The sequence below is a fragment of the Tenrec ecaudatus genome, chromosome 15, assembly GCF_050624435.1.
Source record: "Tenrec ecaudatus isolate mTenEca1 chromosome 15, mTenEca1.hap1, whole genome shotgun sequence".
Classification (NCBI taxonomy): Eukaryota; Metazoa; Chordata; class Mammalia; order Afrosoricida; family Tenrecidae; genus Tenrec; species Tenrec ecaudatus.
Genome location: NC_134544.1, coordinates 110,020,153 through 110,038,279, shown reverse-complemented (window position 1 = coordinate 110,038,279; position 18,127 = coordinate 110,020,153). Strand labels below are relative to the sequence as shown.

The following is an 18,127-nucleotide window of genomic DNA, read 5'->3' as shown; positions in this document are numbered from 1 at the left end:
AAACTACTATTTGTGGACTTACAGAATGCCTCATCCACTGGCATGGCATCCCACATAGCATTGCTTCAGATCAGGGAACTCACTTTACAGCAAATACAGTGCGGCAGTGGGCCCATTCCCATGGAATCCACTGGTCGTATCATGTTCCTCATCCTGAAGCTGCCGGCTTGATAGAACGATGGAATGGGCTCCTAAAGACACAATTACGGCGCCAACTAGGTGGCAACAACTTGCGGGGCTGGGGCAATGTTCTCCAGGAAGCTGGACATGCTCTAAACCAACAGCCAATATATGGTGCTCTGTCTCCAATAGTCAGAATTCATGGGTCCAGGAACCAAGGGGTGGAAGCTGGAGTGGCACCACTCACTATTACTCCTAGTGATCCCCTTGCAGCATTTTTGCTTCCTGTCCCAGCAACCCTGTGTTCCTCAGGCCTGGAGGTCCTGGTCCCGAAGAAAGGAACTCTCCCACCTGGAAACACAGCACGGATTCCACTGAACTGGCAGCTGAGAATGCCCCCTGGGCACTTTGGACTTCTCATGCCTTTGGATCAATAGGTCAGGAAGAGTGTCAATGTACTAAGTGGTGTGATTGATCCTGATTACCAAGGAGAAATTGGACTGGTACTACATAATGGAGGTAAAGAAGAATATGTCTGGAATCCAGGAGATCCCATAGGCCGACTCTTAGTGTTACCATGCCCTGTTATTAAAGTAAATGGTAAGTTGCAGCAACCCAATCCTAACAGGACTTATAATGACCCCACTCCTGGTACCAAAATGTATTGGACAGGGTTCTCTAGAGAGACAAACCAGATTGCTAGTAATTATTATATAAATATATTTATAAAGATAGATGTAAGTCAAATGAAACGTTAAATAATATACAGATAGATAATACAAGAAATTAACAGTTAAATTATAAAGCAGCGAGACACTAGCAGTCCTTCAAGTTTTGAGAGCTGCCAGTTGCCAGTTCCCTTCTGTAGAGAGAGCTGGGCTATATATACCCAGGCAGCAAACAGTAAGGCAGGTCCCCAACTGTCATCAACTTGTCAGTCCCCAGCTCCAGAGATGAACATTCCAATCGTGTGGGCTTAAAGGGACCTCAACTTACAGAGACACAGTCCACAGGCTAGGCATCCCACAGGTAGTGTGCCCCTTTAAACTGAGGCACAGAACAAGCAAGGCGAGGCTCACTGAGCCATTTATCCCTCTGCCCTTCAGTTAATCCTACTTGTGTTTATCGGCCAGGCTGGCACAATAAACTATAGCAGGTACACTAAGAGATAAGTATTTTAGAATGAAGGAGAATTGAAGAAAAAAAGGAATGTTTATTTTCATAATATGTGTAATCAAATAACTAATTTGACCTTTGCCTCAAAGATTGTGTAGGATTTGAGTATAGAAAGATGATGGTGCACATGTGTGAGTCTTTATGTGTGCATGTATGCCTTAAATTATATTATTTCTAGCATGTCTTAACTATTAATGTAAAATCTGATTATTATAAAGCATTTTGAAATATGTAGACAGTATTAAGAAGAAATCCGATCTGTTCTGCTACAGATAACTACTGTTGAGATGTGGTGGATTTCCTTCTGCTCTCATCTTGTCTACAGTAAGCCTTAGCTATCAAATTGTTCTTAATGCAGTTTATGCTGACCAGACCCATATATCTTTAATTGTTAGACATTCTAAATCATATAAATGGAACCTAAAAATATTCTCTACCAAGCATGCTTTAAGTATAGTCACCCTCTTTATACTTTTTCTTAAAGCTGATTACAATATTTTTTAATTAAGGAAATATTTGTAAATAAGGACACACTCTAGCTACAGATAGCTTTTATCTTTCTTTGCCTTCCAAGGAAAATTAATCAGGAAAGAACTTTCAGCCGGGCTTAACTATACCTTGTTTTTTTTTCTTTGTTTGTTTTGTTTTTAAACATTTTCTTAGGGACTTATACAACTTTTATCACAATTCATACATACATCAACAGTGTAAAACACATCTGTATATTCTTTGCCCTCATCAATTTCAAAGCATTTGCTCTCCACGTAAGCCCTTTGCATCAGGCCCTCTTTTTTTCCCCCTTCCTCCCCGCTCCCCCTTCCCTTCATGAGCCCTTGATAATTTATAGACCTTGTTTTTAAAGTTTTGTTGTGCTTTATGTGTAAATTTACATAACAAATCAATTTTACAGACAGTAACATATTCACAAATTGTTCCATGTCATTGTGTGCTCTCCCAAGCAAGCACCCTTCCCAATTCCTCCCTGGGTTCCCTGTTTTTTTTCTCCTCATTTTCCCTGCCCTGTTCTGCTTTTCATTTTTGGTTTTCAAAAAAGTGTACTTTTGGTTTTGTATAGTTGATTATTTTAAAAAGCACATTTTCCATGGCTATTATTTTATATTCTGATATATTTAGGAGCCCTGGTGGGATAGTACATTGTGCTGCAAACCACCAGCCAATCCGTGGGAGAAAGACGAGGCTTTCTGCTCCCTTGAAGAGTTACAGTCTCAGAAGCCCACAGGGGCGGTTCTACCCGCCCTGTAGGGTCAACTCGGAATTGGAATGGACTTGATGGCAGTGAGGGTTTTTTGTTGTTTTTTTAAGAAGCTATTGGTAAGAAGTGGCCCTCAAGCATGTCATGAGTTTAAAGTTAGAAGATTGCCCTGGGCAGTAGTTTCAGGGCTCCTTCATTGTGTTTCAGACCAGTCAGTTCTATGTGGAAATGTCTCTTTTTGCCTTTTGGCACTTTCTATCTGGATTGCTTTTGTACTGTGAGCTTGAGGTTTCTTGCTTTCTCATGAGACTAGTCCTTTGTTGGATATGTGGTTTGCCAACAGGCTACAGTCTGTAGCTTGTTTTCAAGTTTAACTTATTAATATAATTTTACTTTATGGACTGCACATTTAATGTTATGTCAGGAACTCACCAAGCCCTAGGTTCTGAAGATTTGACACTAGATCTAGTCTTCTAAAAGTTTTCGTTTTGCACCAGTTCTCTGCTCCAGTTTCAGTTAGTGTGGTGTGAGCTTTAGGTTGAGGTTTATCTTTTTCATTTGTTTAGCTTATGAATGTTCTGTTGGCTCAGGACCATTTTTGGAAAGGACTATTCTTGCCAGTTGAATTGCTTTTGCACCTTTGTCAAAATCAGTTGTCTTTTTCTAAATCATTTTTATTGATCTATGTGTCTTTGCCTTTGCCAATATCCAACTTAAAAGCAGACTCATTTCTGTCAAGTTGATTCAGACTCAACTGAATCTGCCCTATCGGAGCTGCCACATGGGGTTTCAAAGGCTGTCATCGTTATGGCAGCAAACTGCCACATCGTTCTTCTATGAAGCCGCTGGTGGATTTGAACTGCTGACTTTTGGTTTACAGCAGAGTATGAAACCACTGTTCCACCAGGGCACCCCTGCCAATACACAGTTTGAATTACTGTAACTATAAAATAAGTTTTAAATTAAGGTGAGTGATTTCTCCCAGTTACTATTTTCAAAAAACTTATTTTTATTAAGCCTATATATAAATTTGGAGAAAATCGACATCTTTGTTATGTTGATTCTTTTGATACATAAATACAGTCTGTCTTTTATTTAGGTATTAGATTTTTTAAATCATTAAAAAAATAATTTGTAATATACAAATATATGGATGCTTTGTTAGATTTATACTTCCCTATACCATTTGTTTTATACAGAATTTACATGGCACTGTGTTTTTTCGTTGCTCTTTCCAGGTGTTCATTGGTAGTACATTAAAATATGATTAATTTTTATATGTTGATTTTATATTCACTGACTTGGCTGCATTCACTTATTAGTTCTAGAATTTTCCCCCCTCATAGATTCCATGAATTTTCTAAAGAAATTACTATGTCATTTACAAATAGAGTTAGTTTTATTTTTTTCCCTAATGTGTTTGTCTTATGTTTTTTTACTGAGTACTTTGCTGACGAGCAGTGGTACAAGTGGGCATCTTTGCTTTGCTTCCGGCTTTAGGGGGAAATAATAGCCTTTTTTACCATCAAATATGATGTTTGGCTCTAAGTATTTAGTTAGCGGTTCTCAGCCTGTGGATCATGACCCCTTTGAGGGTTGAACAACCCTTTCACAGGGGTGGCCCAGTTCATAACAGTAGCAAAATTACAGTTATGAAGTAGCAACGAAAATGATTTTATGGTTGGGGGGGTCACCACAACATGAGGAACTATATGAAAGGGTTGTGGCATTAGGAAGTTGAGGACCACTGGTTTGGTAGATTTATTTTTGTCACAAGCTCAGGAAATCTCTTTGTTTTCTGAGAATTTTTAGGATGAATGGTAGTTGAAGTTTGCCTTGCTTTTCTGTGTCCTTTGATAGGCTCTTGTGATTTTTTTCTTTAGCTGATTAATATTGTGATTGTATTAAAATTGAAAACTTATAACTATCAAGAAAATGAAAATACAATTTATATAATGGGAAAATTCACATAATTGATAAGGCTTTCATGTCAAAATATATTAAAAAATCATATATTTCAACCATGAAAAACAACACAATTAAAAGACATTTCTCTAATAATGGCTGCCCCACAAATAGTGTAGCTCACAAACTGAGGCAGAGAACTAGCTAAAGCAGCTGCATGCTGGTCCCAATATTAGAGAGCAAGAGAGATTGGGCCAGGCTTTGCTGAACCAATCATCTCTTTGTCCTCTAATCAAATTGCAACCTGGTGAATCCCACATGTTCCTATTGGTCAGGTTGGCACAATAAACCCACACACACACACACACACACACACACAATGGAGTTAAAAGATAAAAATGAGGGAAAAAAAGTATTTCTCATCATAAGCTCCACCAAATTCAAGATACTTTTGTGAGTGATGTTACCAGCCATTTAAAACAAGAGCCAAATTCACTCCCATTGAGTTGACTCTGACGCAGAGGACCCTGTGTAGGATTTCCAAGACTGTAAATTTTGTGGGAGCAGACACCATCCTTTTCCCAAGGAGTGACTGGTGGGTTTTATCGCAGCTCAACGCCAAACCCACAGCCATTTAGTCCACCCCTAAAACTTGAGGGTCCTGGCAATTTAACGATAGCTCTCCAGTTTCTTTTACACTATTAGCTGAAGAAATATGGATGTGTTTTTGGTGTTATCCCTGAGAACTTATTGATAATTCCAGGTTATGAAGCTTTATTTCCATGTGTTCTTCTAAGAGTTTTTCCTAAGTTGTTAGTACTTATATTTTATCCATTTTGAGTTAATTTTGGATGTTTTGAGTTGGGCATGGTGGTCTATTGTTCTGTATGTAATAATCTAGTTGTCTCACCACCATTTCTTGAAGGTAGACTGCTCTTTCCCCCATTGAATGGTGTTGACACTGTTGAAAATCAACTGGCCATCGATATGAGTTTATTTCTGAGCTCTTAATTTTATTCTTTTGTGTGTTTTATCTTTTATATGTAAATTAACTTATTTTTAATAATCTCTCTCTTCTAGGGGTTGGTCTTGTTAATTGTTTCCTGCTATGAAGGATTGATTTCTTTTGGGTTAACTTTGATTTTCTCCTGTTGGCTTGTAGGCGTTTCTGGAGATGAGCAAACCTTCCTTTTTTCCTTTTTAAAAAGTTTAGTTGGTAACAATTTCCAAGTTAAAAATTCCGAGTATAAGAATAGTGTAAAGAACACCAGGACACTTTCCACCCAGATTCACAGCGCAGCATTTGGCTGCATGTGCTTTATGGCTTGGGAGCCATGGTAGCACAATAGGTAAGTACTTGACTGCCAATCCAGGGGCCACCAATTAACTGTTGCTCCCTGGGAGAAATCTGCTCCTGTAAAACGTACAGCCTGAAACATCCCATGGGGCAGTTCTACTCTGTCTTATGAGTCATTGTGTGTCTGAACCGACTCCATGGCAAACAGCAACAAAATAACATTGAAGAAGACGCGTGGAGGAATTTCATCATCTTTGAATTCCATCTCCCCCCAGACTTTTTGAAGCTCATTGTGTTTACATACAATCTGAATGTTTTCCGAGTTGTTTGAGTTCCATATTTAATACATCTTACTCCAGAAATATTTCTGTGCTAGATCTTCTAGAAGTCTCTTCTTTCCTCCTCTCCTCTGTGTGTGGACTCTCCCAGTTATCTTGTTTGTTCTTTGCAGATGGTAACTCTGTAGTCTGGAGTAGAAATGAGGGAGGAGGGACGAGATCAAGAAGTCTACATTTTTATTCAGACTTCTGCTAGTTCTACTATTTTTCAGCCCCATTCTATACCCTGGAGTCTGGGTCTCCCACGTGAGAGCTTTTCTGAGTCTGCAGCACTAGATTGCTTCTAATGGAATTCATTCCATTTCAACTTTGTAGATGACGATCAGTGGAGTTTCCCCAAAAACCTGACATCCACTTGCTTTCATTTTCAATGTTAACGTCTTGTGTCTCTGATAGTCCTCTCTACCATTTTTTCCTCATTGTCCTGTGGTTTGTACTTTAGTTTTTTCACCCCTGTTTCCCTTGAGTTTATGAGGGAACAATATGCATGTGTGATATGTAGACAGTTTGAAGTGTATGCTTTTCTGAAATCCTGTAAATAAGTACATAGTTTGTCTTCTCAGTTAGCATTCCACTTTAATTTCAACAGAGACAAAGACCGTGGAGCGCCTTGCATAGTGGAAAAATCATGAGTTGAGTGGAGTTAGTATTTTAGATCAGAGGCTGGTCAACTTTTTCTGTTACAGGGTTAGATAGTCTATATTTTAGGCTTTATAGCCATATAGTCTTTTGTATATGTTTCTATGTTTTCTTTAAGTGATTCTTCACTTGAAGTCTGGAGCTTTGGCCATAGGCCTGTAGCTTATTGACTCCTCTCAGGTTTCTTTACCTAAATAAGATCTCGATGGGCAACTCGATCCTTTTTTATAAAAAAGGTTTTATTGTAGTAATATTTAATAAAATGACCCTCTTTACTTTTTGACAAAGAAACTCTTAATTTTCTTCTTAATAGAATTTCAAGCTGTTAAAAAATAAATGACTAGGAGTTTATGTCTGCTGTTTTACTTTTCAGACGGAGACCCTGATAACTATATTGCTTACTACCGGAGAGCTACTGTCTTCTTAGCGATGGGGAAATCAAAGGCTGCACTTCCTGATTTAACTAAAGTAATTGAGTTGAAGATGGATTTCACTGCCGTAAGTGTACCAGGCTTCCTTTATTTACTTAAAAAAACCCCTTTTTGTGATTTTGGTGAACGTTTACAGAGCACATGGGTTCTCTGTTCAGCTTTACATGTATATTTTGTTGGGTCATACAGCCCCCTCCCGACTTCCTCCCTGCACTTACCATTTCACAGGTCCTCTGTTTGTCCCGTCCCTTACTGCACTGCATGCTTTACCCCTGGGCTGATGCTGCCCTTGTGGTCTGGTTTGGCTGATCGTTCTAAGGAGTGTGTAGTTCCCTGATGCTGTTGATTGCGTAGGAAGCCTATCTCTTGCTTGGCTAAACGTTGAGCCACAGGGCGAGTTCTTGTCTGGGTCTGAAGGATGTCTCAGGGCTCTGGTCTTGGGAGTTCGACAGTCCCTACAGACCAGTAAGTCTGGTGTTTTTTATGAGTGTGTGTTTGGCTCCATATATTTCTCCGCTCTGTTCACAACTTCCTATGTGATGCCTGTCAGGGCAGTGGTAACTGAGCACCGCCTAGTTCTTCTGGCCTCAGGCCGGCCATTGTGGCTGAGATTCTTGTGGTCCTTTGGCCTTGTTTCCAGGAGTCTGTGGTTGTCTTCAGTCTTCTTTGCTTCCAGCAGCAGAGACTAATAGTTGTACGTTAGATGGCCACTCAGAAGCTTTTAAGACACCATCAAGCTTCCTTTAAAGGCGATCTGAAGGGAACTTCTCATTGTTAGTTACCATCGAGGTGACTCCATTTCATGGGGAACCTGTGTGTGCTGCTCCGCACACCTTCCAAGACTGCAACGTGTCAGAATCACGCTTGTAGTCCAAGGGGCCCCGGGTGGGTTTGAACCGCTGATTATTTGACTAGTAGCTGAGCATGTAACTATTTGTCACCTGGGGACAAGAGGACTTGGGAGAACTAATTTGTTTCTTTAAGGCAGTGGTTCTCAACCTCCCTGATGCTGCGATGCTTTAATGCAGTTCCTCATGTTGTGGTGACTCCCCAACCATAAAATTATCTTCTTTGCTACTTCATCACTATCATTTGCTGTTACGAATCAGGCGACCCCTGTGTAAAGATCTTTCAACCCCCAAAGGGGTCATGACCCACAGGTTGAGAACCGCTGCTTTAAGGTAAGGGTTGGCATGTAAGTATAGCTAGGGTGTAGAAAGGATCTCCGATGTACAGGACTTTGAGTCCCTTGAATCAAATGTCTGTGTTACAGAGGAACAGTGTGTGCAGCAGGTCTTTGTTAGATCCCTGGCATGATGGTAGCTTTAAGATGGAAAAAAGAAGCCTGTGTGGAAAATGGAGTGCAGGACAGTGAAAAGGAGGTGATCGCGAAGCTGCCAGATGGCATGTTAAAGATTGCAGAGTCACAGCTCCGTGAAGTGGTGGTTTGTTATGAGGATACACCGCTGGGTTAAGAGGACTCTGAACTAGCACACATGATTCAGAGGTAGAGAAACCTACAGTCTGAGGGGACGTTCTGATGATGGGTGGTGCTGTAAGTGCTGTGATAAAGGTGTCCAAAGGGCGCTTCTAAGGGAAGTGCGTATAGAGGACCAATCAGACCGAGTAAGGAGACCTGGTGGCTCTATCGGTTCAGCATTGGGCAGCTAATTGCACAATTGCTGGTTCAAACCCACCAGCTTCTCCGTAGGCAAAAGATGAGGCTATCTGTTCCTGTAAAGATTTTTATTCTAGAAAACCCTCTGTAAGTAAGGCTGCTTTGAGTTGTTATCTACCGTATTTACTCGAGCATAAGCCGACCCGAAGATCAGCTGAGGCACCTAATTTTACCACAAAAACTGCATTAAAAGGTGCTGAATGTATAATATGGCCACAGTGGTCAAAACAGTGTGGTACTGGTATAACGACAGATATTTAGACCAATGGAAAAGAACTGAAGATCCAGAATTAAAAACATCAGTATACAGGCAATGGGTTTTTGATAAGGGCCCAATAATATCAGATGGGAAGCTGATGCCCTCTTCAATAAATGATGCTGGAAAAAATGGTTATCTACCTGTAGAAAAATGAAGCAAGACCCTTACCTCACTCCTTACACAAGAATAAACTCAAGGTGGATCACAGACCTTGAGGTAACACCCCAAACAATTAGGGCCATTAATGAGGGAATTGGGACCCACCTGGGAACCTGGACACAGGGAATACATAGGCTATCGGAAATAGGGAAGTATACAGATACAGAGGAGTCACAAATTGACACGTGGGATATACTGAAGATAAGACACCTGTGCACATCAAAAGGACTTCCCCAAGAGAATAATAATAAGAGAGCCCACCAACTGGGAAAACATCCTTAGCAATGACATATCTATCAGACAAAGGTCTTATTACTAAAATCTACAATATTTTGCCAGTTTACATTAAGAAGAAAACTAACTGCCATGGGTTGGGATCAGCTGGACAGCAATTCTGTGTGTGTGTGCTTGACAATCTATAAACAGAATTATATAAATATTGTCTTTCGTATATGTCTTCTTTCACTTAGCATATTTTGAGGTTCATCTATGTTGCAGCATACTTTTTTATATACAGTTGAATAATATTTCATTGTATGGACATACCACATTTTGTTAATTGATTCTTCAGATGATAGACATTTATCTTCCAGTCACTTTTTTGGGCTACTATTATAAACTTGTATATAAAGTTTTTATATGGACAATGTTTTCTATTCTCATAGCAAAAAGCATTGTAGAGAAAGTGTACTTTGACAAGCATTCCACACATTTGTTGGTTCCAGGAATCTTCAGAGTGACAAGTCAAATGGGCTTTGGTAAAACAAATATTTCACCAATCATTGTAATAACTTACTTAGGCATGTTCTTTGTATTCAAGGAGGATTTAGAAATGCTCAGTACTCAAGATTACTACCCATCCTCTCCTTTTGTAGGCAAGATTACAGAGAGGCCATTTATTACTCAAACAAGGAAAACTCGATGAAGCAGAAGATGATTTTAAAAAAGTGGTAAGCTGACTTTGACTATGTCTTTTCGCATGCATATATATTATACCTGTTTCATTGTATGAAGACAATATAATAATTTTATCGCTAAAAGGAAAATTACCATTTTGATAAGAATCACAGCTTCTGAATTCATATTAAAAAATCACATCAGATAAAAGATAAAGTGTACTGATTAAGGTATATAATCCTAAATCAATTGATTCCGCTCACTTGTTCTTGCTCTGTCTGTGAGAATCTAGAGATATAAGTTGAGCTTTTTCTAACTTCCTACCCCAACCGCCAAAGGGAACTCGAAACTTTCTGATTCGAAAGGCACAATGAAACATTCTTAAAAGGGAGCTTGACAGTTAACCATTATAGCAGCTTTTCAAAATGCAAATGTGTTGACCTTGTTGGAGGGAATGTTATAGATTGCATACATGTTGAAAAACTATTCCGGGAGACTTAGCCATCCTATCTTTCTGTGCCCTCATTTGATTGGTTTTAAGACCTGCAGTTTTGTTCTACAGGGATTAATTCTGGAAAGGTTTAGAAAGGGTATATGTATAATTCATCATATTTTGTTTGTTTATCACAATGCTTAGTTATTATAAAGATAAAACTAAAATTCCTAACATTTCATAACCCTTCTCATAATACTCTTCTATTTGCAGATGAATCCAAATCTAAGGTGAGCATTAGAGTTTGTTGTAATAAGTCAAAGACTGCCTCTTGGTCTCATGAGACAACAGTGTAACCTTTCCCTACCCCCACTGCTCTGTCCGTAACAAGTGCTGTGTACACAGCTGGTGAATAGATGAATCAACAGTCAAAGATGAAGTCTGTTTACTGCTCTTTAATGAATACTGAAATCTATTTCTAAGAACTTTTTCTCCCAGTCCCAATTTAGAATCGTGTTTTAGGGATCACAATAATTCTTAATACAAATTTACTATGAACTAATCCTTGTTGCGGACTAGACATAGCCTATCTGAAAATAGTTCTTGGAACCTTGTATATGTAGTGAGAGAATATCTTTATTTCCTGTCTCATCTTTATGATTAAAAGTATTAAATATTTTAAATATATCAATAAGTATTAAATAATGTATCAGACATCAGATGTAATACATTTTTCAAAGGCAAAAAGTAATTTTAATAGCCTTTTTAAAATTTAAATTTATTGTACGATATATAGAACTATACTATTTTAATTGTATAATTCAGTGACATTAATTACATTCATCAGGCTACCAAAGTAATATCTCCTCACTTATCTCTTTGCCCATATATATAAGAGCATATATGAGTTGAGAGATCAGATTAAATGAAAACACTCTGGAGGCTAAATTAGTTTATTGCATAACTAGAGTTAGATTGATTAATCTATAGAAAAATACAAGTACAACATATATGTATTTCAGAAGTATTTTATGCTGTTTTATTTGAGGTAAATTTAAGTTAGACTACTTGTTGGGTTGTTAGGTTTTATAGAGTTGGATCTGAAAAATAGCAAGTAATCTCTTCAATGTCTCTCACTTAGAGTACTGTCTGCATTGAGACATGTGGTAGGGATGTTTTTAAAAATGGATCTACTAAAAATGGAAGGCATATGCTTGATCTGTTGAAGGAGAAATTTCCAGAAATAAAATTTCCACTGTCTGCATCTCACTCAAACCTAGAACCCATCCACTGCCATTAACTATAATTCGCATCTTAGCAAGAATATTTGATTTTGAGTGTTATTGCACAAAAGGTTATATATTTATAGTAACTGTAAAAATAAAGTTCCCAAACCAGTAGCTTTTTAATGTAGGCACCCAGTTGTTATGAGAGAGTAAGATGGGGAGTACCCCTTTGGAAGAAGAAATTGGGATAAGGCTGTGGAGAGAGAGGTCTGATTGGGGCTCTGATTGGGGTGATGGCAATGTTCTACGACTGTGGTAATGGCTGCACAATTTAATGAATTGATTAAAGATCATCAAGTTGTGCACACAAAATTGGTGAATTTTGCATATAAAAAGGAGCTCAAATAAAGCTAGTTTTAATAAAGAGCTAAGATGCAAACATCTAAAAATCTCATTATAAACCTTTTGATAAAGTACTACACTCTAATTCTAACAGGTAAATTCATTCCTTTTTGTTGCACCATAAATCTGGTATCAAAAGTTTTTCTATATTATAACCTTAATCCCAAACTCTCCTCTTCCTCAACCTCCCTATGCTGTTCAATATTTTGGTACAATTATTTTATACTTAAAAATGAATACTTCAGCCATGTAGCTAGAAGGCAGCATAAGTAGAACTCAGACTGCTTTGCTTTCCGTTTTCCACCTGTCTGCTTCCTGGGCAGGGGTGGGGATTCAGGTCTTTTGACTCTGGGTGCATTGTCCTTTCTTGTGGACCATGCCACACTCCTTTTCCCTCAATGAATTTTAAGTACTGGAAATTGTCCGATTTTCGTATATATTGCAAGATATTAGATTGCAGAGGTTACAAACAAGTTTAATGTACTGTTACTCTTACAGCTCAAATCCAATCCGAGTGAAAATGAAGAAAAGGAGGCCCAGGCCCAACTTTTAAAGGCCGATGAAATGCAACACTTACGCTCACAAGCCCTTTACGCTTTCGAAGGTGCAGATTACACTGCTGCTATAACCTTCCTTGATACGATTTTAGAGGTAAGTTCCTCCGAACTGCAGCCGGCAGTCCTAACACTCATTAGCTCTATCTTCCACAATAATTGATTCTACACATTTTTATTTATTTGTGTTACTACCCCCGTTCCCCGCACCCTCCACCAAATCTATACTGGTTAAGTCCTGGTTGGCCCTTGACTTTCAGTTAAAGTTCATGCTTATGTAGAGCACACTTTGGCGCTGCAATTTTCTATAACTGTACTGTGGAGCAGGAGCAAAACACATCTTTATGTATTGCTTGCTTTCCTTTCATGATTTGCTTTTGTATTTTTTGAGGAAGAAAACACTGTAGGTTAAAAGATAAAAAGAAGGAAAGGGAAAGTTGATGTTTAGGAGGAAAGAAAAGTGTTTATAGTGAGAGGTTTCTTGGGCAGGGAGGGGAAAGTGGGTGGAATCAAAGGATTCCGGATAGGAAAACTTGAACCAAGAATTGTCTTGCTCGTGGAGCCCTGGTGGCGTAGTGGGTTGTGCGTTGCGCTGCTAAGCACACAGCGTTTCAAAACTACCAGCTGCTCCGAGGGAGGAAGACGGGGCTTTCGACACGTAGAAAGAGCTAGTCACAGGAGCGGTTCTGTACTGTTCTGTAGGATTTGCTGTGAGTCAGAATTGACTCAGCGGCAGTGGGTAGAGCTGAGTTATTGAGTACTGGCCAATAGTATTGCCCATGGTACTTAGTTTATGGATTGATGGCCACACATTCTTGTTGCTGATGGTGCTGTCAATCTCACTTTGACTCATGGTGACCCCAGGTGATAGAGTGGAACTAGCTCATAGTATGTTCCATGAGAGCCAACTCTCATAAAGCTGCGAACCTTTGCGGGGGTTTGAATTACCAGCCTTTTGAGAAGTTGGCATGAGTTTACCAATTTCTAGGATATATGTAAAAGTGCCTCCACAGAACCTGCTGACAAGCTTTTCGGTCTGTGCTCGATGAACTGTATCCCAAGTGGTGCAAACAGATATTAGCTTGAAAATTGGCAGTTCCAGCCTACTCAGCGTGCCTCAGAAGCAGTCCTGGAGATCTGCGTTTGAGAAGATGGGGCCTTGAAAACCTGTGGAGCAGGTCTGCCCTGCACAGTGGGAACCACCTCTAACTGTCTGCAGACACACTGTAGGCTTAGAACCCCCACCTGTGCTGGCAGACACATTGTGGGCTTTTTGCTAAAGTCGGAATTGGGAAGCCTGGATTTTCTGGTTTTTCACATAGTCTATTCCTTTTATTTGAGATGAGGATTTAATTTCAAAGAGGTGACATTTTACAAAAACGTTTCATGCAGTTATTACTAGAATAAAATCATTTTGCTAATTCCGATGCTATTGCATTTTTAAAATTAGAAATCAAAGTTGATTAGGTACAAAAATCGGATTATAGAGGTTTCTCCTCAAAATCATGTTTCTCAAAGGTTATAAATCTAATAATAAATTTTATTTTTTAAACTCCAGAATTCTATAATTGAAGGAAATAGGAAAGGGTTCTTAATGTTGTTTCTTCCCTCATGAAAATTTATTTAAGATAACCTTGGAGATGATCATTTTTGCCAGTCTACATTATATCTGTCTGTTTAATACTCTTTGTAGTATAGAAGCCATCACATTAATTGAAGATGTGTTATGTTGGTAAGCAATTTGGATGAAAATATGTGAGATGCATGCATGTGTTTAACTTGCATTTCTTTCTTAAAGTCTAGCCCTTCTATTTCTCAAGGTTTGTGTTTGGGATGCAGAATTACGAGAACTTCGAGCTGAGTGTTTCATAAAAGAAGGGGAACCTAGGAAAGCTATCAGTGATTTAAAAGCTGCATCCAAATTGAAGAATGATAATACAGAGGCCTTTTATAAAATCAGCATACTATACTACCAACTAGGAGACCATGAAATGTCCCTCAGGTCAGTGCTTATTGACATACTCATCTCATCATCTTTTTTACAATGAACAGTAAGATAGTCGCTCGCATTTTAAAAAGATTCAAATTGAAGTAGAACGTGTCTGATGGTGGGGGAGAAGGAAGGTAAAAGGAAACAGAGGAATGCTCTAGGAAGCAAAAGTATGGATAGAGGCATGAGCATAGGGGTGTCCGTATATAATTACATTAATTTATATGACATATTTATATGACAATTCACTGATGTAGTAGACAGACTTTGGGCCTCTGCTCATACCTTCTCTCAATACAAGAACACGTTGTTCTAAGAAATTGGAAATCTGAGATGCTCACCCTGCTGACACAATCACTGAAGACAAAATGGGTGCACAATGGTGAAGAAGGCAGATGGTGCCTGGTTATTAAAAGATATAGTGTCTGGGATCTTAAAGGCTTGAAGTGAAACAAGTGGCCATCCAGCAAAGAAACAACAAGCCCACGTGGAGGAATCACACCAGCCTGTGCGAGCACGAAGTATCATCGGGACCAGATAACAGGCACCAGAGATCCTTAACAAACAAACAAAATTATATGATTAAGAATGAGGGGGATTGGAGCAGAGACCCAAAGCTCATCTGTAGACATTGGAACATTCCCCACAGAGGGGTCATAGGGAAGGGATGAGTCAACCAGGGTGCAGTAAAGCACCGATGAAACACAATATTCCTCTGGTTCCTTGAAACTTCCTCAGCCCCACCACCATGACCCTAGTGATGCATCTCACTTTCGACTAGATATGTACACAGTCGTAGGTAAGAGATAAGAGCTTGGGACACACCCAACCCAGGAGCAGGAATGGGAAGAGAGATACCAGATGGGAAGGGTGAAGGGGTGGTGGGGGGTGGAAAGAAGGGGAAACTGATCACACACACCCCTCCAGGGGAAAAAACAACAGAAACCATGGGGAAAGGGAGAGAGTGGTCGGTGTGAGACATGGAAATAATAAGTTATAATCTGTGAAGGGGTCACCAGGGTGTAGGGGGGAGAAAAGGTGGGGAAAGGGAGGAGCTGATACCAAGGGCTCAATAGAAAGTAACTGTCTAGAAAGGAGTGATAGCAACATATGTACAAATATGCCTGATTACAATTGATGTATGGATTGTAGTAAGCATTGTAAGAGCTTTCAATAAGATCATTTAAAAAATTCTTTTTAATGAAAAAAATGTAAATTATGATGTATTTGTATATTTTACATATTTTTATGTCTTCTCCTTTTGGATACTTCTCTGTAAGTTATTCCTCACTTATTTACATGGCTAAGCGGTTACAAAGATTTGGTCATGATGTGAAAATTAACATTATGCAAAACATGAAGGATAACTACATCATGTGTTATTGCCAAATCTCCTCATTTCATAACTTCCAAAGCACTTAGAATTATGGCCAGCCAAGTTGGCACATAACGTTAATCATCACATCCATTGTTACTCTCACTTCGCATGTTGGTATTCGTTACTGTCATGCATTAAGTTATTAATGTGCAAAACCAACAGATAGAAGATTTTTTATTCTAAATGCAAAATGGTATATAATGAAATAGTTAATAAGTGAGGAGTATTTATAGTTTATTTTTGGGACGTATGCTTATTAAAATTTATAAGGCAATTATAAAGAAGGTTTGTTGCATAATAACATAAAGCTTCTAATGTAATTTCTGTATGTAAAAACAAGAATAACAACTCATTGATTTTTTTTTTTTTTTGACTTGGGGCATTTTCCTTTTTAAAATATAGTGAAGTCCGTGAATGTCTTAAGCTTGACCAGGATCATAAAAGGTGTTTTGCACACTATAAACAAGTAAAGAAACTGAATAAGTTGATTGAGTCAGCTGAAGAGCTCATCAGAGATGGCAGGTAAAACTATGCTTTTCCAGAATATCCTAGGCTACCATTGTCTGTCTGATTGCGGGTACAAAACCCACATGAACTGCTTGTACTGCTGTGTTTCAGCCACTGAGCAGAACATTCTAGATAGCATTGGATCTTATGACACCTGTTAGAATTGTGCATTAAAAAAATAAAGCAGAATATAAGGACTCTTACCAGCAGATTTATTTATATTTTAGTAAATACTAATTTCTTGAGTATCTTCTGTACCAGGCAATGAGCTATATAGACTGGGAGTACAGAAATGAATTAGTTTTTTGGTTTAGGAAACTGTAGTTTAGACCAGATGATCACAAAAGGTTTTAAAACAAAGTCGAGAATATAAAGGAATTGGAACTACCAGAAGAGAAGTAAGGAGAATGCCATGCATTGTGAAGAATGTAGTCACTGTCAGTGAACAGCTTGTGTAGTAATTGTTGAATGAGAACCTAAACTACTTCACCAAACACACAATAAGATACTTTTTTAAATGGCAGAAACTTACAGTTTATTGTGGGAAGCAAGAAGGGAAACCAGTCATTAAAGGTATTATAAGCTGTGTACAGATTATAAAGGCCGGACTGGTGGCCAGGGGAGGGATTTCATTCATTTTTAAACGACGAAGGCCAGGAACAAGCAAGAGAAGCTTTATGGAGAAAGTGAAAGATACTTAGATCTCAGTCTTCGAGAGTCAGGCTGAGAACAGGTGTGCTCAGAAGTCAGCAGCTGTGCCTGTGTGAATGAATGTCCTTTGTGGGTGCTGGGTGGGTGGGGTAGGGCAGGGGGCTCAGGAGAAGTGGCATGCCACTCGTGCTGGCCAAGAGCAGCTCACGCTCCAGGTGGGGACCCTCACTGTCCTTGTAGATCTAGGAGCCAGACTGGAAGCAACTTGAAACTTAAAAAGTATCCAAGAAGCGGATCTCACCATCTGAGTTGCTCATTCAACACAATAAGAATGTCTTTTGAGTGGTCATACCCAGGTCCTTTGTAAGTGGTTTTAAGAGAAAGCTGTATGCAAGCTATAGATTTCAAATAAAATTCAAGTGTCATTAGGCTAGCTTTTCCTTAGTTTTATTCGTTCCTTTGTTCATTGTGAGGAGGTAAATATAGATTCACCAGCAGTTGTCAGAAACAGGATGGCGAGGTCTTGTGCATCTCTCATACAGTTTGCCCAAATGGTAATATTTTGTAAAACTGTCGCACAGCTACCACCACAGAGTATTGACCTGAGCAGGGGCTGAGATTCAGACTCATTCTATTCTCTTGTTGCCCTTGTGTGGCCACATTCATTTCCCTCCTTGCCCTTATCTCTGGCCACCACTCATCACACTGCTCCGCTGTAATTCTGTGATTCCGGCTGCCCAGGGAGTCATTCAGCTTCTAGTGCTTTGCTGTTTATTATTGCAATCAGCAAGCATTGCTTGGCATGGGCTGTGCTCAGGATTTGATGTAAAGCAGATCGCAGACAGTCCTGCACAGAATGCTCAGGATGCCACTT

General features: G+C 39.1%; 1 protein-coding gene across 1 annotated transcript in view; it reads left to right on the top strand.

Annotated features, from left to right (window-relative positions):
• Nucleotides 1-18,127, top strand: part of DNAJC3 (DnaJ heat shock protein family (Hsp40) member C3) — a 73,204-nt gene that overhangs the window by 32,868 nt on the left and 22,209 nt on the right. Inside the window, exons 3-7 of the mRNA XM_075533117.1 lie at nt 7,062-7,186; nt 10,091-10,165; nt 12,672-12,824; nt 14,548-14,729; nt 16,498-16,617. Coding sequence (XP_075389232.1) covers nt 7,062-7,186; nt 10,091-10,165; nt 12,672-12,824; nt 14,548-14,729; nt 16,498-16,617 — 655 coding nt within the window. The remainder of the gene's footprint in view (nt 1-7,061; nt 7,187-10,090; nt 10,166-12,671; nt 12,825-14,547; nt 14,730-16,497; nt 16,618-18,127) is intronic.